The sequence below is a fragment of the Rhinolophus ferrumequinum genome, chromosome 17, assembly GCF_004115265.2.
Source record: "Rhinolophus ferrumequinum isolate MPI-CBG mRhiFer1 chromosome 17, mRhiFer1_v1.p, whole genome shotgun sequence".
Lineage (NCBI taxonomy): Eukaryota > Metazoa > Chordata > Mammalia > Chiroptera > Rhinolophidae > Rhinolophus > Rhinolophus ferrumequinum.
Window position 1 is genome coordinate 18716143 of NC_046300.1, and position 26835 is coordinate 18742977.

Sequence of the window (26835 nt, forward strand, 5' to 3'; positions counted from 1 at the left end):
TCCCGGGGACACCGGTCAGCCTGGTTTGGGGAAGCTCCTTCTGTCCTCTCAGGCAACACCAGCAGGGACTGGTGGAGGTCTCCCGTGCAGGAGATATACCAAGCAGATCTAAACAGCAACACAGAGGCTCCGAAATTAGGTTGCCATTGAAACCACAGGCCATAAAAATAGGCTACGACCTGTGTGCTAACCCTAAACATGTGATTACCTCCTAAGAAAAAAAAATCAAATTGGACTTAGAATCTTCTAATATGACAACCAAAATGTCTGGGATACACCTGAAAATCACCACTCATCCTGAGAACCAGTAAAGCCACCACTCGAATGAGAAAAAATAAGTATCTGGTACCAAAACCGAGCTGAGTCAATTATAGTTTTAGTGGAACACAGCCATGTTCATTTGTTTACACCTGGTGTGACTGCTTTCAAGCCACAGTAGCAGAGTTGAGTAGTTGTCACAGAGACCAATCCAGTGGTTTGCAAAACCTTAAAATATATACTATCTGGCCTTTTACAGAAGTTTGCCTTCCCCTGCAATAAGGTAATTGGAGACCAAATGGTCAATTTTTTGGAAATCTTTCCTTCTTGACCCCTTTTTTTGGGTTCCTTTGGTTTATAGAATAGAGTGTTATGTTCCTTCCATTAGTTTCTCCGTTCTCTTCCTGTGTTTTTCACTTGATTCTCCTTAATGGGTAACCTCGTTTGTGTATCCAGCAGTCTCTCCCAGCTGGAAACGGACTCCATTTCTTCCTTCTCATCCTTGTTCCTTATTGCCACTGGCACTCTCTTCACCCTAGAGAGGTGTGGATTTGGGGATCTGTCCACTAGATGGGGTTTTTGTTCTGTACTCAACTAGCCAATCTTGAGAGATATTAGGGAGTCCATAAGATGTTTAGGACGTGTCTACACAGCACTGAGTTTAGAAGGACAGAGAGCGGTGTGTCCCAAGGGGACCCAGGACCGTACCTAGAAAAAACTCTTGGTAGGTTATCATTCCAATTAGATACTATGCCAAGAGGTGGAACAAGTGCTATAACCCAGGGAGTACAGGCAGAAGGTTGAATGTCAGGTAGGAAAGTCAGCAAGGGGAAGAAATTGTTTAGGTGAGAGGCTGGGACTTACTGTGTCCCCACGCCCAGAATTGGGAGGAAGGCTTTGGGAGACTGGAACGTCGGCTCTCTGTTGGTAAGACTACGTGCCACATTCATCTTCTCATATGTGCCCCTGTAAGGGAGAACACCACCCCCACAGGGCCTTGGCAGGCAGTGTCTCTGAGAGGGGAGGCAAGGTGAGAACTTGAAGCTGGGTTGACAACCCAGGGACTTGACTGGGATTAGGTAAAAGTGAAGCTACAGCAGTTCAGGATTGGTGGAAACAAGGAAGCAAGGATTTTGAAGCCAGACATTCGAAGAGTTTTAGGGTGCAAACTGTCTGCTGATGGTTTCCATTACAGATGATGGATATTTCAGGAAGTTTCTGTCATGAGCTATCAAGCCATTTCTGGGATCTTAAAGTAATGCTAATAAGAGTAGTGGGATAGTAAATCTGTATTAATGGAGACAGTAAGCTGTGTGTGGGGGGGCGGGGAGGGGATAGCGGGGTTCTAAAGATCCTCGACGCTTAGCTTTTAAGCTTATGTGAGGACTTGGGCCAAGTAACAAGGTGCCTAGCTTAGCTAAGGGCTGATCCCTGACCCAGAGGGGAGACTTGAAAGGGGCTTTGGAATTCCCTCAGACTGGTGAGAAATGCCAAACCAAGGCCACCTTGAAGCTGGCATCACGTTGTTTGGTCAACTTCCAGGCCAGCTGGATTGAGTTCCTGAGGGTACATTGGAATCTGTAAGCCCAGGAGGCTCTGCCAACCAAGGCACGCGGCCCTAGTTGCTCGAGGATAAGGAATCAGTGTTCAGAAGATGCTGGATGCTCCCTTTGATGACTAATGGATGAGTGACTGAGCTGGTGTTCACCGATATCGGGCCTGTCAAACATGAGCCTTTCAAGCGCCTCTCAAACCTGCTCCAGGGTTTGCAGCTCAGAACAGTGTAAGCTATCCAGGCAGACGAAGCCCCGTCCCCTTGCTGCCCACCCTTCAGTTCTCTCTTTAGCCAGATCCAAGCATGTTGAGCTGGATGACAATGGATTTGGGTCTCTGCATCTTGGTTTCTGTCTCATTGAGATAAAGTAATAAAATAAAACCTGCAGCCACTGATTTTTATTAGCATTAACTCCTATGATTTGATGTTCGTAGTGCATATGCCATTGTTTGTGCTAGAGAAATGGGCCCAGAATTTTCCCTTCCCTGTGAAATTTGCTCGTCTGTGAAGTTCAACTGGACCGACGTGTAGTCAGTTTTACAACATCAGAGTTGACGTCTTTAGGGGGTGGACCTCTGAAGTTTCATTTGGGGCCCCATTTTGTACCCTGTGTTACAAGATGGTTGTGGAAGCCAAATGTCAGCAAGAAATGAAACTCGTGCATTTGGTTTTGTTTTGTTTTTAAACACTACAAATGATAGATGTTGATGGGCTTCAGAAGAAGTGTGAAGAGCTCTGATTTGAAACTTGCGTAATAAAGTAAGTGGTACAACGTTTTCAAAGGCTGGTGGCGGTAGGTGAGTCTGCTTGTGGAGGGTTGTGTTTTCTTCTTCTGTTGATCCCCTGTAGGAACTTGGAAGGCGAGCAGGAGCTGCTTGAAGAATTCGCTGTTGATATTCTTGTTGCAGACAGCATTTCAGTGCCACATTCATCTTCTCATATGTGCCCTTAATTAAAATTAGATATGGAAATAGCTAAAACTTATTCTTCCAAAGTCCGACGAAGATTCTTCATCAGTGCCTCCCAGTCTTAGAAATGTTAGCGCAGTAGTAACTGTGATATACAGCTCTGAGACTGGGTGTCCTGCATTTCTTTTAGGGTTCATTCCATTTCTTTTGGAGCCTGATGAAGCTAAAATAAAGTGAAGATTGGCATCGATTGTGTCATTAAACACTAGAGTTCTGTTTCGCCTCACATGGGAAAAGGGCAGAAAATGAATCTTGAAGAGGAGTCTACTGTGTGTCAAGCCCTGTGCTAGGCTTGTTTCATTTTGAGAGCTCAGTTTACCGAGAAAGGTGTTGAAATCCATCAAGTGCCTGGTTATTGAAAGGTCTCTAGCACAGGGTTACTCAAGGGCGTACTGTTGGCATTTTGGAGCAGGAAAGATCTTGTTATGTGGGACTGTGCCCTGATTTGTGGGGTATTTAACATACCTGACTCCCCACCCTCTCAGTGCCAATAATTCTCAGACACGGTATTAGGTTGGTCAAAAGTAATTGCGTGCGGTTTTTGCAACTATTTTTAATCTTTTAAACCGCAATTACTTTTGCAGCAACCTAATAACTGTCAAATCTACCCACTACTTCTTCAAATGGCCCCTTTCGCAGGGCTGTCCTGCCTCTGGCACTGGCAATAGGCTCTTAATAAATGCTGCTGAGTACTTTTCAGACAGCAGATATGTGGATTCCTGGGCCCGTGCTTCTGTTGTAATAGCGTAGAAGATTCTGTAAGTCAATGTTGTGTTTTTATTACCTGAGATTTACATGTTATTTCACAAGCATAAAATATTAAGTATTTATCCTATGCGATATAATTGGAGTATAGTTAGTTCTTTTTGTTGATTGAAAACAAGTGTATTCCTTCTAGTTAGTGGCTTAATTTTCCTTTTCTTACCTTTTCTCTTAAGCATCATTGCATCATCCATAATAGTCACAAACACAATGTGTTACACGTTTCATCATTATATTTTCTTTTTTCTTTTAACACATCATTTTTCTAAGACGAGATTTTATGGTAGGGATTTATAGAAATGCTGACTACAACAAAGAGTTTGAAATCCACTTCTCCCTAGCTGTTAACAGCTCTACGTATAGTTGACTGTCAAAGAATGCATACACTTTTTATTTTCTTTGAAGTGAAATTAAACCAGTTGGCCGTATTTCTTGGCAAAGATGCACTGATAATGGAGGTATTATCCTTTACTAAATCTTCAGCCATATTACGCTAATCGAGCATAATGATTTCTATAGACTTTGGGTCACAAGTGCACCTTTAAAAGTTCTCTTTCACTTGAGTGACAGAAGAGTGAAACTGGGGATTTATTCATTTATTCACTCAACAGGTATTTAGTGTACTTGGGATGTATTAGTGGACAGCACAGATATAATCCCTGCTTTCACACTAGCACAATTATGAACATACGTAACAAGTCCATTATAAGTTAGGTTGGAAGGTGGTAAAGTGCTATAGAGAGAAATAAGTTGGTAAGGAGCATAGGGGTGCCAAAGGTTGGGCTAGAGAATGCAATTTTAAATTATGTGGTTCAGGAAGCTTTCCTAAGAAGTCGTCTTTAAAGCAAAGACCTGAAAGAGAAGCGAATACTTACTGAGGCCTGTGATGCCTCAGCAACTGTTTTAGGAGCCAGAGTGGCTAGGTATAGCCTCTGCAATTTGCAAAAAATAATTTGCATGGCAAAGGGTGGGTGTGCACATCAAGGAGAAAATGCACCATGTCTGTGCCATATGTCTAACATTGATTTAAAACAATCTTTTTTGAAGTACTGGCACCTATTTTGGTAAATAAAATTGCAATGGATAAACTTTTCTTTTAAGCAGATGATGACACAGAATGCTAGAAAATACTAGGTCTTTGTTTTCAAAAGGAAATAGAAAAATAAGGCCCAACATGGGGTGAGTTTTGTGTCCAAGTCCAGGCGTCCTTACAGAATTATTGCTTCTCCCCAGGTGGTGACATCATGATGGTACCAAAGACCCTGTTGGGATGACAGTGACAAAGCAGGAGATACCGCTTCAAATTAAGGACAGTTTTGTGGGGGAAGCTTAAAGAGCAGTCGATGACACTTTAAGACCAGGAGTTGGTTCCTGCCTCTGACGCTGACCAGCCCTGGGACCTTGGGTGGGTTGCTTCAGCTCCTCCATGTTTCAGAATGACTGTTTATTTGCTAGACGTGCACTTTATAGACATCATCTTGTTTAGTGAGATAAGGTATAAAACATGAAGGAAATGAACTTCACAAGATAACGAGTAAAGTCTTTTTCTAGTTCTTGAGTTCCTTTCTCCTTGACTTGTCCATTCGAAGATATGGTTATGAAGATCCAACTACTGCTTACCTATAGCTTATGAATTGAAGCCAGGCCACAAAATATGGTTATTTTCAGTTGTCATAGCTTCAGCCGTGGAATAGGGCTAGCTCTAGCATTCCTAACTTTTCCTTCCTCCTGGCATCTTTCATGGTGTTAAGAAAGTCACATCCTATTTAGCATATTGGGGGGGTGGAATGGTTCAGGCCTGGCTTCACTCTGATCTCATTTATACAAATCAGCAGCTCCAGATTTCACTTCCATTTCTTGAACTTCAAAAACAGCCAAGGAGTTAGGAATTGTAGCGGGAGGAAAAGCAAGGTATTAATCTTGCTCTAAGTCTATGCCAAGGTTTGTCCACTCTCCGATAACCTTCCATAGTAAATGGACCTTAAAGATAGTCACAAGGGCTTTCTGCTTTTAATGTATTTATTATTGACTTATCTTCAGAAGAGCTGTCAAATGATACACCGAAATGGCCCTAATGGTCACTGAAAGCGCTAAAGTTCTAAACTCTCGTGATCAGAGCTGCAGAGCTGCCTGTGGGTAGACAGATTTCACCAAGGCCTGCTCCGTCAAAGGACCCATGTGTACTGGGCACATCTGAGCTGACTCTCATGTCACTTGTAGTCTGGGTGATGATGGTTTCATCCCTTTCCTCTAACGTTTCTCCAGGCCCATGATTTAAGTGTAGGCTTCCAATCCTGTGGAAAGGAGAGCTTCTGACCCTTGCCTCCTTGCTGTCTTCCCATTTTGTAGATGATGAACCAGGTGGAAGGACAGCAGAGGAACCTTGTACAGGCCATCGAGTCTCTGCCGGGCTCTGGCCCCCTCACTGCCTTGGATCAGGACCTGCTGCTCCTGAAAGCTACCTCGGCTGCTACCCTCAGCTGCCTCGGGGAGTGCCTCAACTTGTTGCAGCAGAGTGTGCAGCAGGTGGGCCAGCCCAGCCACAGGCCAGGGGCCTCAGGTGAGACCTCCCAGTGGGCGATTCTGTGTTTGCAAATGAGTACTGTCTGGGTGTGTACGTGTGCGTGCGTGCGTGTGTGTGTGCGCGCGTGTGTGTGTGTGTCTCCCATTGCCTTCCTCCTTCAAATCCATCCACTTGTCCACCATCCATCTATCCTTTTATCCAAGTGTTTCTTCATTTATCCCTCTCTCCTTCCCTACCCAATATGGGATATATTTTTCTTTTACCAGTTGGAAATATCCTATGAAACATTTAACTAACATGTTTCCATGAATACTGTGGAACTCCTTGTAGACTTGCTGGATGCATCTCTTTCCATTTGTGACTTTGCCCTCAGTGTTGTCCTGTGAAGATCCATCGCTATGCAGCCTCTGGTCCATTATTTCTAATGGTACCTAGCGTGTGTGTCCACACATTTTACCCAACATTCCTTGATGATGGACATGCACGCTGCCTCCTGCTCTCTGTTCTGATCTCCTTGCTGCTGTGAGCATCCTCCTGCCTGTCCCCTCACGGGCCTGTGTGAGAGTTTCTCTGGAATACATATCGGAAACATTTCTGGTTCTTTATCAAAAAGCTAGAGATAATAATATACTCCCTTAAGATGCCTCATTCCTTTTGGAGGAGGGTTTAATCAATGAGCAGGTATAAAGATATTAGTGAAGATTAAATTCAGTGATAGAGGTGAAACCAGCTTGAGATAGGCTGTGTCATATATAGTTATAAAGTATTAGAATTACGAGACCAACACAAGCCTCACTGAGCTATGTTGCCCAGAGTTCACTTAATTAATGAGAGAACGAGACCACTTAGGTGATGAAAAGTAAAGCGAGGTTCTGCTAATAATTTCTATTTCATACGTTTCTCAAGTCCCCTTTGCCCTCCTTTGTACTAAGATTAAAAGGGATGGTTTTCCAGCATAGACGGTATATGGGTAATTTGGGCTTCTTTCTGTTAATACCCACTATCATTTACTAAGGTTTGATTCTACCAGTGTTTGATCTTTGCTACACGTTTTCTGAAATCTTCACATATTGTTATGCTCATCATTTAGATGACACGTTGAGGCTCAGAGCAGTTCAGTGACTTACCCAAGGCCACCCAGCTAAGTGGCTGAGCTGAGGCGAGAGACGAGCTCTTTCCACTGTGGCAGATGCCTTCTTCTGAATGGGGTTCTTTATGCCCTGGGTACCCCAAATTGGGGCCAGGGACACTGTCTTGCTCACATCATCATTTTCTCAAGGCAGGTATATATTTAGTTTTCTTTACTTAAAAAAATAATAATAATTTCAGACTTTTAGAAAAGTTGTAAGAATAGTATGAAAAATTCTCCTCTATCCATCTCCAAGTTCCCCAAATAGCAACATTTTATGACGTTTGCTTCATCGTCTTCTTCACTCTCTCTATAAGCATATTATAATTTTCTAACCTCTTAAGAGTAAGTTGCAGACATGATATACCTTTACCCTTATATACTTCAGTCTTTAAAAAAGGACGCCCTCCTATATGATGATGGCACAATGGTCAAAATCAGTACATTCACGTGAATACAATCTTATTCCTTAGTCTACAGACCTTACTGAATTTTGCCAACTACTCTGTTAATGTTCTTCATAACAAAAGAAAAAACTTTTTTTCTGGTGCAGGATCCAGTCTAGGAGCAGACGTCTGTGTATTCAAGCATAGAGTGAAGGACCCACACCTGTTCTTCTACCTTTCCTCTTCCTTTTCAACATGAAAAATGAAATGCTGGGCCAGCCCAGCCTGGTGGCTTAGGTGGTTGGACCTCCGTGCTCCTAACGCCGAGGTTGCTGGTTCGATTCCCACATGGGCCAGTGAGCTGCACCCTCTACAGCTAAGATTTTGAACAATGGCTCTCCCTGGAGCTGGGCTGCCAGCTCCTGTGAGCAGCCAGAGGTTGGCATGAGCGGCCATGAGCGGCAGGCCATGACCAGCCACTGACTGCCTTGGCGGGGAGGGCAAATCTCATATACCGGCATGGGCCAGGGAGCTGTGTCCTACACAACTAAACTGAGAAACAAGGGGGAGACAGAAAAATGGGGGAAAAAAATGAAATGCCAACATTGAAGGCCACAGGAGTTGCCTTGACAGTTCCTGATCTGGAGGGAGCCTGAGTGACCCCAGTGGGGCTTGGGCATAAGATCAGTGTTAGACTGGAGGTTTTTCAAGGTTTCTATGATCTCTCTCACACTATATTTCTCTTTCACACTATATTGTAACTTCTAGCCTCTGCAACCGAATGGGCTCATTCCAAGATTCTTTCACGGCTACCTGTGAGCTTGAACCATTTTCTGCATCCTAAAATTAATCCCTGACATCTTTCTTCATGGCTGGTTTCTAGCAAATTTCTAGTTTTCCCCCCTAGTTTTCATTGGGCCTCTGGTGTTTCTAAGGGCCTGGAAGGACAAGGCTCAAGGTCGAACTTCAGATGTGGTGACAGATTGAAATGGAAACTCTGTGGGAGGAGGAGAGACTGAGCAGTGTCCCTGAGATTATGCCACATATGGAGTTACCTCCTGCATACCTTCCCTGTTACCTTCCCTGCCCCATTTGTTCACCCTCTTTTCCTTTTAGCCATTTTTATCAAGGGAACTTGACTGAAGGTTGGAGAACAGAGGGAGCATGAAGCATCACAGTGGTTGCTTTGTTTCGTTGACTTCTTAACCCCTTTAAACATTTTATTCCATGTAACACAACCTTTTAAGTTTTAAAACATTCTGCACGTGTCTTTTAAATCTATGGCGCACATTGGGGGAAAAAAAATTCAATCACTTCCTGTATCCAATACATCATAGTTGCCTGCAGTTTAAAATGAATTCCAGAATCTCAAACTAGTGGAATAAGAGTATCTGGTAACCCTGGGAGTGTCGCCACAAAACACACTTGTTTAGAATCTCAGGGCTTGTGAGGTTGATAGTATCTCTAGCAGCCTGACTCCTGCTGATAAAGACATACTCGTTATATCCAAGACATGCTAGGTTGATGGAAATCAAAATCTCATTAAAGCAAAATTCTGCCAGGGTTTCCTTTAAGCGTTCAGTGGGCACAGGGAGGCACAGATTACCCACTGTGTGCCCAATATCCAAACACATTGTTCTTGCTTCAAGTCGCTCTGCTTTCTGATCCCTGTATATATTTTTTTTCTTTCTTCTGCCCCTTTTCGGAATCAAAAATTAATTTGTGGTCTTGTAGCGTCTCATCTCTTGTAGCATTTCATTGTATCTTCTGGGGAATATGTTGTCTTTGGAGCCATTGTCTGCAAATATTGCTCCCTAATGCTCATTTCATTTCAAACACACCAAGCAACTGGATTGAAATCCAAAAATACTTTCGTATTCATCTGCCTCCCCTCTATGCATTTTGGGCTCCTCGCCCTCTCTCCGATGTTATCCCTGAGAGATAGTGGGCTGAAATGCTTCATTTAACTTGTGTTTGTGGAGAGGTTTGTCATTAAAATTAATAATTTGGCTTTTTGGTCAAGGCTTATGCTATGCAGTTCTGTCCCGTTACTGGTGAGTACTAAGTCAACTCGACCAGCTTGACAGAGGCCAATGATTCATAACGGTGGGGATAGGTAAGCATCTGTTTCCCCAGCCTAGAAGGGTGCTTCTGATTCTACACAGAAAAGCAGGCAGGACTACATCAGAAGTGGAAACGGCTGGACTTCTTGGGAGTCTGCGCTCTGGGTGGCTTACCAGTGTGGAAGAGAAACTGGACCTTTAAAGGGGTTTTGGGGTGCAGGGTCTGTTGTCTGTGCGTCTGGTTAGTTCCTTGCTTGTAGGCCTTGATCCAGCGAACATGGTTCAAAGTCAGAGCAGTCACCTGTAACCAGACAAACACATTCTAGTGCCAGGTAAGAGCAGGTGCTAACAGAATGATCAGTGCAAGGCATGCTGGGAAAGAATACTGGAGTCAGAGCAGCCAAAGCAAGTGACAGTAGAGCCTTGGGGAATCACAGTAGATGACACATGTGCCCTGGGACATAAATCAGGACAAGAGATGAAGGGATGTGTAATTGAAGAGAGGAGAACCAAAGCAGAATTTAATGTGCTTTTCTTAACTTGTCCTTGCAGTAACTTTTTCATTGTCTGAGAAGATTTGTGGGATTTCCATTGAATAAGCCAGTTGCATTGGTACTCTTATTTGGGGAGTTGTCAAAAAGAGTCAAATAGGTGAGACTGTTATGAGGACTCTTCTTGGCTTTATCAGCCAGTTGCCTTCTTCCTTCTGCGGTGCTTCCCTGTTTTCCAGAGACATCTTCAGACTCCCAGTGTTCATCTCTTTTCTATCACTCAGAGACTCCCTTTGCTTACTGTCTCTTATACCGTCTTTCCTGACACCTACTGCTTTTGGTTAAGTGTGCCCTGCATAAGTCACCTTGCCTTACTTTCTGATTTAAACGCCAAGATAGAAGTGTGATGGTTCCTTCAGTAAATAACATATTGGGGGGGAAAAAAAAAGAAAAACTAACACTACAGAGTATTTCAGATGGGTGGATTATTTTTTTTTACATCTGTCTAAACAGAGTGTTTGAATGACAACTTATGCCTAGAGAAAGCTGTTCGATACTAATATCCCAGCTTTCCATCGTAAATATGCCTTATGTTTTTCTCAAATTTGTCAATCTTACTCCATTTTGGAAAATACTTTAAGTTTACTGAACCTGGGAGACATGAATTCACTGTATTACGGGAAGAGGTAGGGACCTTCCAGGTGCCATCACCTGTCACTGGCCTCTGGGCAGAGGCCCCCTACCCCGGCACGGGGACTATAACTCCCAGTACTCTGAGCAAGGCATACACTTAAGACAGTCCCACAGTCAAACCTATATAAGCCCACAGTTAAACCTTGTGCAGCTTTCTTCCTACTTCTGGTCGGTTCATGGAACCGGAACATTTAGAGTTGCTTTCCTTCTTCCCTGTGTTCTTACATCTGCTAAGGTGTGTCGTGTGAGGAGCTGCAGGTGTGTGTAAATGCCTGTTTAAGGACCAGATTTGCCGTTTGGTGGACCACCCAACCCTTTACCTTCCGGTTCTCTTCTGCTGTGTCTCTTTTGATGAGTTCCCCACTCGTGAGCATGAGGGTGGACCAGAGAGTCAAAGGTGACTGACATCGAGCTGCTTGATTTTAATTGTCAGTCATGTTTGGATCTCAGTCTCCTTTTCATTTATATTTCCCAGGTATGTTTTTGACCATTTTGCTACTTTAGACCTTTCTGAGTCACTTTCTCTAAGCACAGCACATTTTCTCAACTGTCAAACACCATCAACAGTAAAACGTACCATTATCCTTCGTGCCACTGGAAAGAAAACGCTGCCAATTAAATTGTGACCCATCATTGACCGTAAGACAAACTCTAGCTTCAGAGATGCTCAAATGTGAAAATTAGGTATGTCTTAGAATTAATGAAATATGGTTTTAGACTTGCATTTTGTTTTACGACACAATCTTGAGACTGTGTCTTTCCATAGTCTAATGCAGTCCATTTATTTTTTCTTTAGACTGGTGTTTGTTTTTCTGTTAGTCTTCTTTGTGCTTTTTGCTTTTATGTTTCTGTACTGCTTGCTTTCTCTCTATTTTGCTACACAAATTATATTTCCTTTACTCTAGGGTTTTTGAGGAAAAAATGTGTATATTAATTCTAGTAGTGGTTCCATTATATCTTTCATAAGCATTCTTTAACCTGTATTTTTCTAATCAGCAAAGCCAAGAATGACACTACTTTTTGACTCTTCCTTAGGGAGAGGGACTCAGCATACTTTAATTTCCTTTGTTTCTCTGCTGCACTTTCCTATTTTTGGTAATAAAATATTGGGGCTATTGTTAGTAATAGTTTAATATTTAATACTTAATAATGTGTGATAAAGATTAAGTCCCTTTAAAATAAATTTGACTTAGTATTCGGTTATGTTGCCATGCTTAGAAAAATTATTTAAATTCAGTTCCAGGGCAGAGACTAGGGTGACCTGAGTGAAGCACTTACCTTGAGTGTAAATGTAAGGGGTGCCAAAGTAGTACAGAAAAATGATACTTTAATGTGATATTTTAAAAACAGAATTAATACAAAAAAATCCACGATGAACAAAATAACAAAATTTTAAATAAAAACAAGATTCAACAGGGTGAGGATTAGCGTGAGGCAAGTGAGACTGAGTCTTGTAAGACATTTTTTGGGGCATTAATTTTGATTTTTAAATTGTGTGCAAATATCATTTATTTTGATGTGTCTTGGTACCTCTCTAAATTTTATACCCAAGGTGACTGCCCTTTTTTTTTTTTTAACCTCAGCTTAGTCCTAGCCCTGCTCAACTCTGTGTTTAACTGGGCTCATTACTTCCCAACAGTCCTTCTACGTGTGACTTCTCCAGTCTTGAGTGCTTAGTTCTGCTTCTTTTCTTTATGTATTGGTATATATCCTCAAGTAGTTTTCCCCCAAGAGGTGGAATAGTTTCCTGGTCTCTGCCATGCTGCTGAGAAGGCAACAGTGTAGAGTTGAAGAGTCTGGGCTCTGGGGCCAGGCTGGTTGGCTTTGAATTTTGATTCCACCACTTACTGGCTCTTTGTGCCTCTGTTTATCTGTCACGTGGGCATAATTGTAGGACCTCCCTCATGGGCTGTGACTAGGGTTAGATGAGTTAACACACGTGAATTGTATGCAGTCGTCCTTGGCACCTGCTGTGTTTCCCCGAAAATAAGACCTAACCGGAAAATAAGCCCTAGCATGATTTTTCAGGATGACATCCCCTGAACATAAGCCCTAATGCGTCTTTTAGAGCAAAGATTAATATAAGACCCGGTGTTATTTTTGGGGGAAACAAGGTAGCAAGAATTCAATAAATGCTGACTTTTTTTTTAGCAGGGGAAGGATAATTTGGCTGAGGAAAAGCATTATTCCCCAGCCCCTCACCTTACCCCAAATCTGTAGACTTCTATTTTTGTATTCTTCTCTTCCCATATTCACCCTCTGCCATTTAGTGTTACAGCAAAATTCAAGACCAGCTTGATTTTCTTTCCTTTATGGCAAGTCTAATTTTTCTGCCTAAATGATTGGAAATTTTTTTCTCTTGATTTTTGTTATTCAGAAATGTTGCCAAACTTAATGGGCTGGGCATTCAGTATACTCTTCTGTCTGTCTACTTTTGTGTGTGTTTGAAATTTTAGTCATAAGTAGCCTAAGAAAATACTGCCAAGCTATGTGTAGATGTGAGTCTTTTCCCACTGATTTTGCTGGAATGTGATGGACTTTCCAGCAGCCCTCACGCTCTCTCTTCAGCTCAGGCTGTGTTTCTTTACTTCTTTCATTGCTTATTGTTTCTTTTCCATTGCTCTGATCTCAGTCCTTCAGGACCTTGGATCTCTGCATCCTCTTATTATCTTCTGTCTCGTTGTTTGTTGTCTTTGTGGCCTTTGCAGCTGCACACTGGTAGAGCTTCCTTATCTTGACATACCCCTTATTTGACTTTCTACAGTGTTCTTTCTGCTTCTTCCTGGTTTCAGTGTTTATTTTAATTCCACTGATGCTGATTTGATTTCCTCGCCATAATGGAGTGCATCCATCTCCATTTTCACCTCAGCCTGTTTTCTTCTTCTAGCTCTCTGTTTTGTTTCACAGAGCCGGCTTTATCCTCTATTATGCTACGTATACACCTTTCCTGATGTTTTCTCTGACGCCTGATGTTAGAATTTTCAGAGATATAGTCTTCCTTTAAGCCTTCTGAGGATACCTTTGCCCTATCCAATCTTTTTCACTCTCTCTTAGAATTATCATCCCACATCCTCAAACGAGACATGTCTATCCAGACTTCCAAACCAGTGCTCATTTATTAGAGCAGCTGGACTGGTCTGAGACGGGCCTCTCACCTGTCCTCACTCATTGGTTCTTTGATACTCTGAATCCATAGAATATGCAGAAAACTACATCCCCCAGCATGCATTGCTACCTTCAGTTGTCCTGTCCTGGTCTTTGTCTATCACAGGATGCAATGTATCACTGCCCAGCTAGACTCTACATCCTGCCCCATTGTCTCCTGAGTTACTATCTCTGAATGATGGTGGAATGAAGAGAAGGAAGGGACAGAGCTGAGGTGTGGGAATAAGGGAAGGAAGAGTGTCCTGATTGCCTAGGCACTCACATTTCATTATTCCTCTAGTGCTTTTTAAGCTTTCCTGATTAATCTAGAGGACACTTACTATTTGTATAATAAAATAATTTTTTAAAAAGTGGCACCCCTGTATGTATGAGCTGGTTGCCCAGTGTTTAAGATATGAATCCAGCTTCAGGTCTCCGAGCAGCAGTTGGTCAGCAGGACAGATAAGACATGTCTTTCTACCTTTCTTATGGCAGATTCTGGTGTCTTGAACCCTGGGTTCATTTTCTTAGTCTAGCCCCATCAGCCTTATTATTGGTGGTGATTCCTCCCAAGTCTGGTCTTAGCTCATCCTGCAGCCTTTGATTTTAGTGTTGTGAATTTTCACCTTTTTTTAAAAATAACATCAATGAGTGATATATGGATGCCTTTTGCCATTAAAAAAAATCATGGTAAAATACACATATCAAAAAATGTACCATCTTTACCATTTTTAAGTACACAGCTCAGCAGTGTTACGTGTATTCACATTGTTATGTAACCAATCTCCAGCACTCTTCCCATCTTGAAAAACCAAAACTCTATTTTTATTTAAAAAAATAACTTCCCATTCATCCCCACCCACCCACCTACCCACTCTTAGGCCCTTGCAACCACCATTCTATTCTCTGTTCCTCTTTTTGCCATTTCTTACTTTTTAACTTTTAGGAGATTATGAAATACACATTTTTTTTTTTTAAATTTACTATCTCTGAAATTCTTGACAGTTATTTATTCATTCTGCACATTTATTGAGCACACACTCTTTGCTAGAACATGTTTTAGGGTCTAGCAACACGAGCACGAGCGAGGGCAATATTGTTTCTGCTTTCAAGGAGCTGACATTTTAGGGAGGAGAGAAAAAAATAGACAAACAAGTGAGCAGGGTGAGTTTTGATAGTGCTAAGTGTTATGGAGACAGTAAACTGACTGAGGGGACAGGTAGTGCTTTTGGGGTGCTCCTGTGGCCAGGGAGATCTCGGGCTTCTCTGAGCAAGTGACATTTAGCTGACCCCTGGATTTACACAGGAGATCTCTCCGCATACCCCATATAGAAGAACTGGAGGGATGGTGCTTTGAGCCGAAGAAACAGCACTCGCAAAGGCTCTTAACTGTAATGAACTTGGTTCACTTGAAGAATGGAAAAAATACAATGGTAGCGAGCAAAGGGGAGAGATTGAAATGAGGCTGGGCAGTGTTGCAAGTCAGGCTGTTCAGATTGTGTTTCAGTTGCAATGAGAAGCCACTTGAGGCTTTTAAGTAGCAGAGTTATATGATCTAATACTTGACATTAAAAAAAAAGATTTCTGCATAAAAATATGCTTGGGTTGGATGATTCGCACACACTAACACCCACCCATGTAACACACAGGTACAGCCTTTTCATCTGCCTGTTATTTTGTTTCCATCCACCAGATTCCCTCTGGGAGTTAAAAGTTTAGGATTCTTATAGGTTTTTCTTTGAGTATCTCTAATGAAAAGACTGATGGATATGATTGCTTAATGGATGGAACATCTGAGACCCTGAAAGATTGAGTTCTAGTTCACATGAGGCAGTCTTCACTTCAGCCTACCTTTTCTTCATCATTTATCGCTCCTTTTAGATTGAACACAGAATCTCCAGCGAGTTTGAGACCTATTCTAATTCTAATGGCAGAATTGCTATAAAAGGGGTAAAGAAATCCACCTCTGATTACACCTGTCCCCAATAGTAAACATATCCAAATATTCTATAATAATACATGACTCTTAAAAAAAAACAATAATAGTGCTAGAAAGTCTTTTTTCTTTTTTGTCAAGGGTTGGGGGAAGGATTAGAAAAATGCTTTTGGTTTACCAGATTGGTGTTTATAAAAGTGTTTCTTGCTAAAATGGAATGACCACATCTGTTCTGAGTGATGGAGCTTCCTGGCTTCTACCACATGACCTACATCTAACGGCAGAGGTGGTGTCACGTGATCACACTGCAGCCCTCTTTTCTGAGCTGCGACCATCGTCCTCATGTCAAGTGGTGTTCAAACCACATTTTGAGCAGCCCATTTTTGATAAAATTTGACTGTTGTTTTTTTAATTGTAAATATATATATATATGTATATGTATATATATATGTATATATATATATTTAATTTTAATAAGTTATAGAAGTAAGAAAAACACCTTTAAGAAAATCTGGCTTTGGTAACTTGTGAATTGTTTGTGTCCAAGGATGGGGAGAGAAACAGCCTGTGGTGATTCCGAGACTGCCATTGTACAGAAACCAGTTTATAAATCGGTGATCTGAATCTACACTTGGTCCCTCATTGAAAACAAGCCCCCCTTAAATCCACCATGGTGCACTCAAAATTGGGCCCATTTCAAGTCAGGCTCCTTATACTGCGAGGTACAAATATTTCTTGAGCTCTAAATGTTTCATTTGGAAAATACTTGGCATCAATCTAAGTCTTTATTTCAGAAAACATCCTGGGATGGCCCGGGCCCAAGTCACATTCCACAGAGCAGCTGAAAAATGGGACATTTGGCTCTTTGCCATCAGCCAGTGCCAACATAACCTGGGCCATTTTACCAAACTCCGCTGAAGATGAACAGACCTTACAGCCAGACCCAGAGGTAAGCTAGCAGGTCCTCTCTTAGCCCTTTCATGGCTTGTGTTATCCCTTGTTCAGAAATATAGTAATTATATTTGTAACTTGCTCATCTCTTTGTTTTAAGTGGAGACAAATTACAAAACAGAAGCATTGCCTGGAGAGACAAAATCAGCCCTGTGCATGCCTGGCACATCTGTTCTTGTGGCTGGCAGCTGCCGTGGGTGAATTGTGATCCTACCAATGAGGAATCTCCTATTTTCATTGAAATGGGAGTCATTTTTAACTTCAAGTGGGAGAAATTCTAACACACCCATTAAAATGATGCCTATTGACATGATGGGAGCAGTTACAATATATTATGTCACTCCCCTGAATAATGGCTTCCTCGTGTGGCTCCTGCTAACATAAGCTCCTGCCTCACGTGCTCAACTCCCGCATGCTACAGACTCAGGCCGGGGTCCGCGGGGCAGCGGCTGAGACTCCTTCTAGGCGTTGCACTGCAGACCAGGTCCACGCTGCAGGGGACACCTGCCCTGTCGGGTTAGGGAGGAGCAGCCCCTGCATATCTCAGTGACCAGCCAGGCTCTGACTGGCTTTATGGACTCTGTCATCTGGCCACTCGACGCTCCTGAATAACTGTGCCTCTTGGTGGCAGCTGGAAGGAAGCCAGGTGTAGTGTTTCCTTTTGCCAGTTTTACTTTGTGTCAGGAGTGAATTTTTGTTTTCCCTTTTTCTTTTGATGCACATGTCCTGTTGACATGATCTCGTGAACCTGGCTGAGACCTACTTTCACTGTGTGTCAGAGGTTAGTCTTAATTTGAATTAAATCACTGTAGCCTGGAATACTCACAACATCTGTTTTGTAATGTTTAAAGTCCCAAGGCAGCTTCTTCCATCCAGTGGTCTTGGTTATCAACTGAAAATTTTCTCCAAGCTTCACGTGATATTCTCTGACAGTGACGGGGTAGCTTAGCTCTTATAGAGGCAGGATGAGCCTACCTACAAATATCTCATCCTCACTGATAGGGTGCTTCCACAGGGTAAGAAACGAATAGGGGATGTGAGATTCTGAAAGCCATTTGCCATTCCCTGTACAATGAGTGTCTGGGAAACACTTGCAGCTGATGTGTCGGTGAACTGGATGGTGAGTTGGCACGCAAGTGAATGGCAGATAGTGAATTTTGAGATAGTCGGGTAGGGTGGCATTGGAGGCTGGGGTGCTTAGCTGCTGAAGGGTTGAAAAATGCAATCCCCTTCATTACCTTGGGAAAGAACCTTTGGGGGTTCACCCCATAATAAACATATTTAAAGTTTTGCTCTCGAGAGAAATTAAAAGAGCAGAGAAGTGAGTTATGAGCTCTTTGGTAACGATTTTTTAGATCCTCACTCCCAGCCGCGTTCTCGGGCAAAACCTAACAGGGGCTATAACCTAATGAGCTTACTTATTAGGGCTGGTGATCTTCCTTATTCTGTGACTCCTCCTTAGTGTTTCTTCTGCTTTTCCCTGATAGATGCTTCCTCTGACTCTGAAGTTTGAGAGGCCAGGTCTGTTCATTTTACATAAAATTGTTGCCCACTATGCTTTACCATTCAGTAGCATTGGTATAAGACAGTATGTAATAAGGAATAACTAGCTCCCAACCTCGACTTTCAAAAACTATCCTGAAGGAGAACTATGGAGCGCTTTTTTCCCTTAAGTTAGGAACAATCAATCATTAATTTCTGGTTGTCATTTTTGTCCTTAACTCCTGTTGTGAAAGCAGCATAAAATACTGTTTGTAAGAGGCTTATTGGGGTGTGATAGGGGTTATGATGGTGTTTTGATGGTTTTCTGAGAAGGGAGAATTAGAGTTCTTTTATAGATTTTCCTTATTTTTTTCCAGTGACAACTCAGAGGTGATTCTTGCAACACAGCTACTGTTGGTTGGACACTGTATTTATTTTAGGCCATTGTGCTTCGTCACTTTTTTGTTTTTTAAGAGTTAAAGAAGCTAGCAATAGCCACCCAAAGGTTTTCCTGTCAGAGAAAGGAAAATGTTACCACTGCCTCTTTTTGTACAATTTGGAGAAATAACCCAAGAAGGAAGGAAGTGAAATTCTAAAGGCTGAAGCTTCCTTGTGAGAAGATTCCTTAACCCTTGTGATATAGTTACTATGTGAGTGATCATTGGGAAACGAAGAATTCTAGTTATTGTGGTACTTCAGCTAAATAAACTATTTTCTTTTGGTTTATTGTATTGATCATGGTACGTCTTTAGGAGCAATGATTAAGAGATAAAAGGTATCTCCCTCTGATGTGTGTGTGTGTGTGTGTGTGTGTGTGTGTGTGTTTTAACACCACCAAGCAATAAACTCGATTCTCATTGGACCCAGACTCGGTGTCCCACAATTCAGCTCCATTCGGACACTGTCTATCTGTAGGTAGGGTCAGATCCCACAGATTAAGGCCTCTGTCCTACAAGATGCTCCCCCCACACACACACACACTTCAGATGCCAAGCGTAAGTTCCGGTTGTCACCTGTGCTTCGGACTAACAGACTAGATTGATGACCTTCTCCTCAGATTTGATGAATTTGCTAGATGGGCTCAGTTATTATAAAAGGCTATATCATTCAGGGAAAAGATGGAAGAGATACATGCACAGGGCAAAAAGTAGGAGGGAAGGTCATGGAGCTTCCACACTGTCTCTGAGTGCGCCACTCTCCCTGCACCTCCCGGTATTCACCATCCTGGAAGCTCTCTGAACCCTGTTCTTTGGGGTTTTATGGAGGTTTCCTTATGTAGGAATGATTGGTTACATCATTGGCCCTTTGTGACTGAACTCAATCTCCAGCTGCTCTCCCCTCCCTGGAGGTTCAGGTGGCCAAGCGTGGCCAAGCGTGGCCAGGGGGGGGACTGAAAGTTCCAACCCCTCATCTGGCTCCATTGGCAGCATTCCCCATCTTTAGGTTACCTGAGGCTTTCTAGGTAACCTAAATTACCTCAATAACGTAACAAAAGACACTTTTATCTCTCTCATCTTTTAGGAAATTGCTTGGGCTTTAGGAGCTCTCTGCCAGGATTGGGGACAAAGACCAAATATATATCTCTTATTATAAACCACAGTGTCACACTCCCATCCTCTGGTCTGGCTTACCATAAAATAACTTACAGATGCCTGGAAAATTAATGCACTTTCAAGATTAGTTTGTTTAATTCCCATCAGAATAAAACTCAAAGACTAGTTTGTATTTAATACATGAGTTTGCAGAGAACTGTGGTTGGCTCTGTTATCAAATGCAGTGATCTTAACATTTTATTCTGCTGGGGCTGGAACTAACTAAATGGGAAAATGAAATATTCTTCCATAATGCAATGAGTTAGGATCTTGGATTTACCTATTAGTAGAATAATTTTTCAACTCTCTTAACACCATTTGAAATTTAAGTTGAGACAGGAAAAGGTTTCTTTGTGCTTTCTGCTTCGAAGGATGCCTTGTTTTAGGACAGGAAGAGCAGTGAATGGGGAGATCCTGGGGACGGGCTCTCTTTTCACCTTGGAACCTTCATTCCACCCTCCTGACAACTCCATGTCCCAGACTTTCTTACAACCAAGTTTCTAAACGCATGACAGTTTCCACAAATGCAGGTGTGGGATTTGGAAGCCTGAGATGGAGATGCAGTTCCTTCTGCTGGTGCTGCTGGTAGGAAGGTCATGGGGATGTTTAGAGGCAGTCGCTGTGGCCCCACTCTTTGTTCTAGGGCCTTAGACCCACAGACATTGGCGTGATTAATTGATGTGGCAGCCACAGCTTCCCAATATTTGGATCATGCAATGGTGTGTCCTTGAGTTAAAAAGTCTAAGGGGGACTTCTACTCCTCCAGGTGTCTCAGTGATTCTGTAAGCACCTAATTCCCACATCAAATCCCTTTTTGATGGACATACTTGGAGTGGTTTCTGTTCCCTGCCCTGGGTCATCACTGGTTGGGCTGTTGGAAAAGGAAAGCAGAGGGTCCCACGTGGAGACAGTCCTGAATGACAGAGCCTTGTAGACTCACCTTTCTGGAGGATGTGTCTGAGGGACAAAACTTAAATTTTTCTTAAAAGTCAGGTTTATTGAGATGTAATTCATAACCAATAAATTCTGCCCTTTTAAAATGCAATTTTATCACTTTCAGCAAATCAAAATCGAGCACAGTTCCATCACTTTCCAAAATTCCCTTGTGTTCCTTTATAGTTAATTCTCCCCCTCACCCTTGGCGATCGCTCATCTGTTTTTGGTATGTACAGTTTTGGCTTTTCCAGAATGTCAGATAAATGAAATCATACAGCATATAGACTTTGGTCTGGCTTCTTTAGCATAATGCATTTGAGACTCATCCATGTTGTGACGTGAATCAGTGCTTTATGATTTCTTATTGTTAAGTACCATCCTCTGGATCCAGAGTTTGTCCATTCACCAGTTGAAGAACATTTGGTAAACTTGAAAAACTGCCTCAAATCCACCATGGGTAAAATAGAAAAAGGAGGAGCATTTAAAAATAATGTTGTGTTAATCATTTGAGGAGGCAAATACAGAGGGTGCCAAAAATATATATATACACATTTTAAGAAAGGAAAATTGTATTAAAATTGTGACACTCAATATATATATATCGATAACAAAAGATGAATACAAGTCACGTTTGACTTCTGCAATTACAAGAGGTGCTCAAAGTGGTTCCCATCAGCGTAATTTTAATACAGTTCTTTCCTTTTTTAAAATGTGTATACATTTTTTGGCACCGTCTGTATTTGGTACCCAGACACCTAACCTTTGGCCTGGAGGGATAAGATGGAGAATCTCAGTATTATTAATCCCCACAATGGAGACTCTGAGCAGTGTGTTTTTTAAGCCTGTGCCTCAAGCGCTTGTTGTCACCTATTATCAACCCGTTGGTTGTTTCATTAGAAGCTTTTCCTGGTTAATTGTCTGAATTGCAGTGGCAACAATGCTATCAATAGACCTCACACAACTACACCCCCCCCCCCCCCCCCCAAAGCTAGCAGGTCTAAAAAGGCTTTCTAAAAAGGCTTCTCCTGATATCCCTAAGTACTGAGCACTATAGCAGCATATAAATTAGCCCAATGGCATTTGGTTAGAAAATTGCAGAGTTGAATTTCCAACTAAGCCTGTCATAATCCCGCCTTCCCTAAGGTAGGGACACAATTTTGTCAATAAAGGAAGGAGGCAGGTATAAAAGATTTAGCTGAATTTTGCCTCAAGAAGAATTTTCTTCTCCTTGGTTGAATTGTCATTTTAGCACCGAACTTTTGAACCATTTAAGAATATATAGTACTGTCATTTTGAAAGCCTCAGATTTTCAAGTTGAAGCCTGGCCAGTATAATCCCCTCCACCCATTTTGATCATCTTTTTCTTCTTCAGCTCCACGATATGTAAATGTATAGGTAGATGTTGTGAGGGTATCGGGCAGAGGATGGTGATAGACTTTTGAAAATAAGGCAATATGCTGTTTTGATCCTTTGGATAATTCTTTTAGCACAAATTTTCAATCTTAAAGGTTTGTTCCAAATGTATTTGACACATTTGTTTATTGTCAACTGTTTGACCAAGGAGTGAGACAGCTATCAATGACTTATAACGTTTGAAAATTACTTTGTCTAATAACCCCACCAAGTTCCATTCCAAACGGTTGCTGCGTAGGGAATGTTGATCACATTTAGAACCTGTTACAAATCTGTGTTTGATATGATTACCCCTTCCCACCCACGCCCCATCCTGTCATCAGATAGTGTGATTGCATCTCCTTCCCAGATCCTAGAGAACAGACTTTTTATCTCTTTGAATCATAGCTTCTGAAACACTAAAACTTAGAAGTAGAGTAGTCTTTAGGTATCAAATGGCCACTCTCCACTGGAGATGTCTAACTCGCCAAGAGTCACAAAACTGGTAATGGTTGAGACAAGGTTGATACCTGGCTTTTCTTTCTCCTGAGCCAGTGCCCTTTTCTATACCCCATACCATCTCCTGTATCCGTCGGATTCTCTTAGCTGCAAATACGAGAGAATCCCACAATTAGTAGCTGAAGCGAATTAATTTTCTCACACAATAAGAATTCTGCCAGTAACTGGTTCCAGGTTTGGTATGGCAACTAATGATGGCCTCAAAGATACAGGCTTCTGGAAAACAGTATGGAGGTCCCTCAAAAAATTAAAAATAGAACTACCGTATAATCCAGCAGGCCCACTTTTGTGTATTTATCCCAAAGATTTGAAATCACGATCTCAAAGGATTATTTGCACTCGTACGTTCCTTGTAGCATTATTCATTATTGCCGAGAAGTAGAAACAATCTAAATGATTATCAGTGGATGAAGGACTAAGAAAATGTGGTGTACACATACAATGGATTATTATTCAGCCTTTTAAAAGAAGGAAATCCTGTCATGTGCTGCAATGTGGATGGACCTGGAGGACATTGTGCCGAGTGAAATAATCCAGTCACAGAAGGACACATGGTTCTACTTCTAGGAGATGTCCAAAGTAGTTAGACTCATAAAAGTAGTTCATGTGTTGAAACCTTAACCCCAGTGTGTCCATATCTGGGAGGTAGGGAGGGTCTTTGGGAGGCAATTAAGGTTAAATGAGGTCAAGGGTGGGGCTCAAATCCGATAGGACTGCAGCCTTATAAGCAGAGAGGTAGGGGAGAGAGGAGAGTAAAACTGGTTTTGTTATGTGTTGTTCAAGTTGCAGAACCTATTGATGATGCTAAGAGGGGACTTAGTGTAATTCGGTTTTATATTTTGAGATTAGAAGCAGGAGAAATGGTTTTTAGCCAAGGGATGTTTCCAGGTTAGTATGTAAAGCCCACGTAGTGGCCGCAGGTCTACCTGAGGCCCATAGCAGTTCAGATGACCATCTGTGAGATGACATGGAATTTGAAGACATGTTTCTATGGTACCCTAATAGGTTGTAATTGTTGTGCCTTCCGTGACTCAGAGCTCCTTTCTATCTTGAAAAGGAAGTATTATTCTGCCCTCCTTTCTTATTAACCAATCAACAGCAAACATAACCATCACACACAAACCTGAGTCCTGTTTGCATTTTTCAAGGGCTTCTTGAACTTGCTTTCTGATATAGCATTAATGAGCTCTGACTGCAAGGCATGACAGTGTGATTTCCTGTGCAGTTTTGGGGGAGTCATTTAATTTTAGGCTACTTTTTAAAAGACTGGTTCCTTCCTCCATCCCTTTTCCTTTCCTCTTCCTCTTGTCCTTTTGGTGGGTGATAGATAGATGATGAGGTTTTGTTTTCTTGGCTGGGGGTTGCTTTTTTTATAACAGGGAGGTGGAAGGTCCCGAATCATGTTTTCTCAGGGGCCAGTAGGGTGTCTTGGAGCTTTTAATGATTTCAACACTGGAATAAACAAATCTTTAGGAGTAGCCTTAGGAGGGGTCACCATATTGCGTCCCTTCTCTCCGTTCCCCTCAGGCCAGTGTGGCTTTGTGACATCAACACCCTCCAGAATGTTGGGGAGGTAGGCACCTTGGATTTGTCATTTGTGAGCTGGAGCCAAATGAAAAAAATCAGCACCACTTCGTATAATGTCTCCTACCCCTCAGCAGTACCCAAAGGACTAAGCGCTTTGAAACTGGTGAATGAAAATGGCTTAAAACACTACACTGTTTAGTATGGGTTTTCCCTACCCCTTCTCCTCATCTCTTGGCTTTTCCATCAGTCCTGTTACCATAAAGGGGGAGAGTCAGATCTGCAGAGAGTGAAGAATCGAAGACATGGTAGTGATGTGGTATGATAATTTTTAGTATTCTCTTGTTTGGGGTATTTATTCTCATCCTCTAAATGTGGTCCCAAATTTCACACCTCCCTCCGCTTTCCCCCATGTCTGCTTTATTCCACGAAATTATACCAGTATAAATGAGCTTTTCACCATCTGCCTGGCTTACATTTTTATTTGCCCATGATGAATAACTATTCTCTAGGTGATTTATATGCTGCCTTGGATGACGTTCACTTTCCTAAGATGGAAAGTCGACGCTCAGAGATTTATGATCTTGGGGAAAGAATGTTATGGAAGAAAAAGAGTAAAATCTTTTCTCACATATACAGTACTTTGGGCTCTGCCTGAATTAATCAATGAGTTCTTATATCCCTTTTGCAATTTGAGTTTTGTAGATGGATTATGTGCTGTGCTGTGCAGCGGCTTACTGTGTACTAAATCATAATTGTAAATTTAAAAATTGGGGGTGGTGATAGGTGTGAGCAGCTAGGCAGAATGTAGACTGTGTGTGTATGTGAATGAAAGAAGGAGAGAGCGCTGCAGAATGGTCTAAGTTCTGGTAGTGATTTTTAGACTCTATGCATATACCGTGTTTCCCCGAAAATAAGACCTCGCCGGACAATCAACTCTAATGCATCTTTTGGAGCAAGATGCATTCACCCAAGGATCAGAGCTCTCCTGGCCCCAGCAGAAAGATTTAGAGCAGCAAGGGCCAATGGAAGTAGATGTGCTCTGTGAGGTGACAACTGCAGTCAGATGTCATGTGACTCCCTGTTATCTCCATCTTCTTTTTTCTCTGACAACAGTGTACTCCCATCCCTCCCCCAAAGCCCCAGCCCCTTTTCTCCATCCACAGCTAGCTAAGTGAACACTAGCTGTCCCATGTGTCACTTCCTTATGTCACATGTGGCTCTTTTTGTTGGCTACGGTAATCTCAGCAAATGATCTCATCATGAATAAGGGTAAGAAGACTGGTGGAAATGCAGCCACATGGAGAAAAAGGAAATCATAGCTTTTGGAGATATGAAATTAAACATATTTGAGAACAGTGTATCAATCCTTAAAACCATGGAAGTGTTCTTCAAATTGCCCCAAATGTCTCTTAACATTTAACTCGATTTCATCAGAATTGCTTTCCTTTGAAAAGAATAAGAAATATATATATAAAACTTTTTAAGAGTTACTTTGAAATTAATATTATAAGAATATCAAATCTCAAATCCTTAAGGTGAATGTGTAGTGTTTAACCCATTTTATGAGTTTAAAGGGGCTTTATGTGTTACTCTGGAAATGGACCTTCACCATGAACGACATTATTTTTTGTAAAATGTGTTTCAGGTTCCAAATACCTTCTCAGTGGCTCTTGTACTGCAATGCAGGGCCAACATGTAGCTCTGGCTTTAAAAAAAGCAATATATTATGTAATTTAGGGTGAGGATGCTTTCTTTGGGGGGGAATGTGAAGTTTTCCTATAGTGGACTGATACCAATTTTGTGTACTGACTCAAAGAAAGAGATGGAAACAGGAGGATGGGACTACTTTTACACTTACCTGACTTTTTTATTCTGTTGTGATGAATTTTTAGAGCTCAAAACTTTATTTAGAATAGGATGTTATACAGAAATGCCCATAATGAGAAAATACCCACTCGTATTAGGTATTGCTCTACGAGATCAGTGGTTCTTACCCAGGTGAGTGAAACTCCTCGTGCTCTGCAGAAGTGAGAGACGGATGTCATTACGGTTACTTCCTGAGCCTTACCAGACAGACTTCATAAAGAGCAGAATGCCCACCTCACAAAAGCAAGCGTTTGGTTTATATCCTTTTAGAACGCAGATTCCTTGAAGCAGCAACGATAGAACATAAGGTACAAAATAATAAAGACAGTGAGAGATCCTGTTTTAGATAATTTGGCTGTTGATATGAGTAAACAGTTTTCAAAGTTCCAGGGGCATTTTGGAGAGGTAGAGTTCAGTGATTGCATTTCTAGCATCATAGGGACAAAGCTAATGTTCTCTTTCGCCTCTTGAGCATTGTAGTACAGAGTAGGTATCAGTTTAAGTTGTCTCTTGATGGGGAGGATTAGCACGATGTCTCTCTAGGGTCCCCACTAGGGAGGCTGACAGAGCAGTTTGAACCTGAGCTCTTTCACTTATTGCCTGTAAGTAGTGAGACCGTGGGCATGTGAATTCTCAATGGTAATGATCAGAGTAATTTCCT

At 41.9% G+C, this 26835-nt stretch overlaps 1 protein-coding gene across 4 annotated transcripts in view; it reads left to right on the forward strand.

Annotated features, from left to right (window-relative positions):
* Positions 1-26835, forward strand: part of OSBPL10 (oxysterol binding protein like 10) — a 261600-nt gene that overhangs the window by 185391 nt on the left and 49374 nt on the right. For all 4 annotated transcript variants that reach the window (XM_033132493.1, XM_033132491.1, XM_033132494.1 and 1 more), the window contains 2 exons: positions 5893-6103; positions 16704-16858. In XM_033132493.1, the coding sequence (XP_032988384.1) occupies positions 5893-6103; positions 16704-16858 (366 nt within the window). The remainder of the gene's footprint in view (positions 1-5892; positions 6104-16703; positions 16859-26835) is intronic.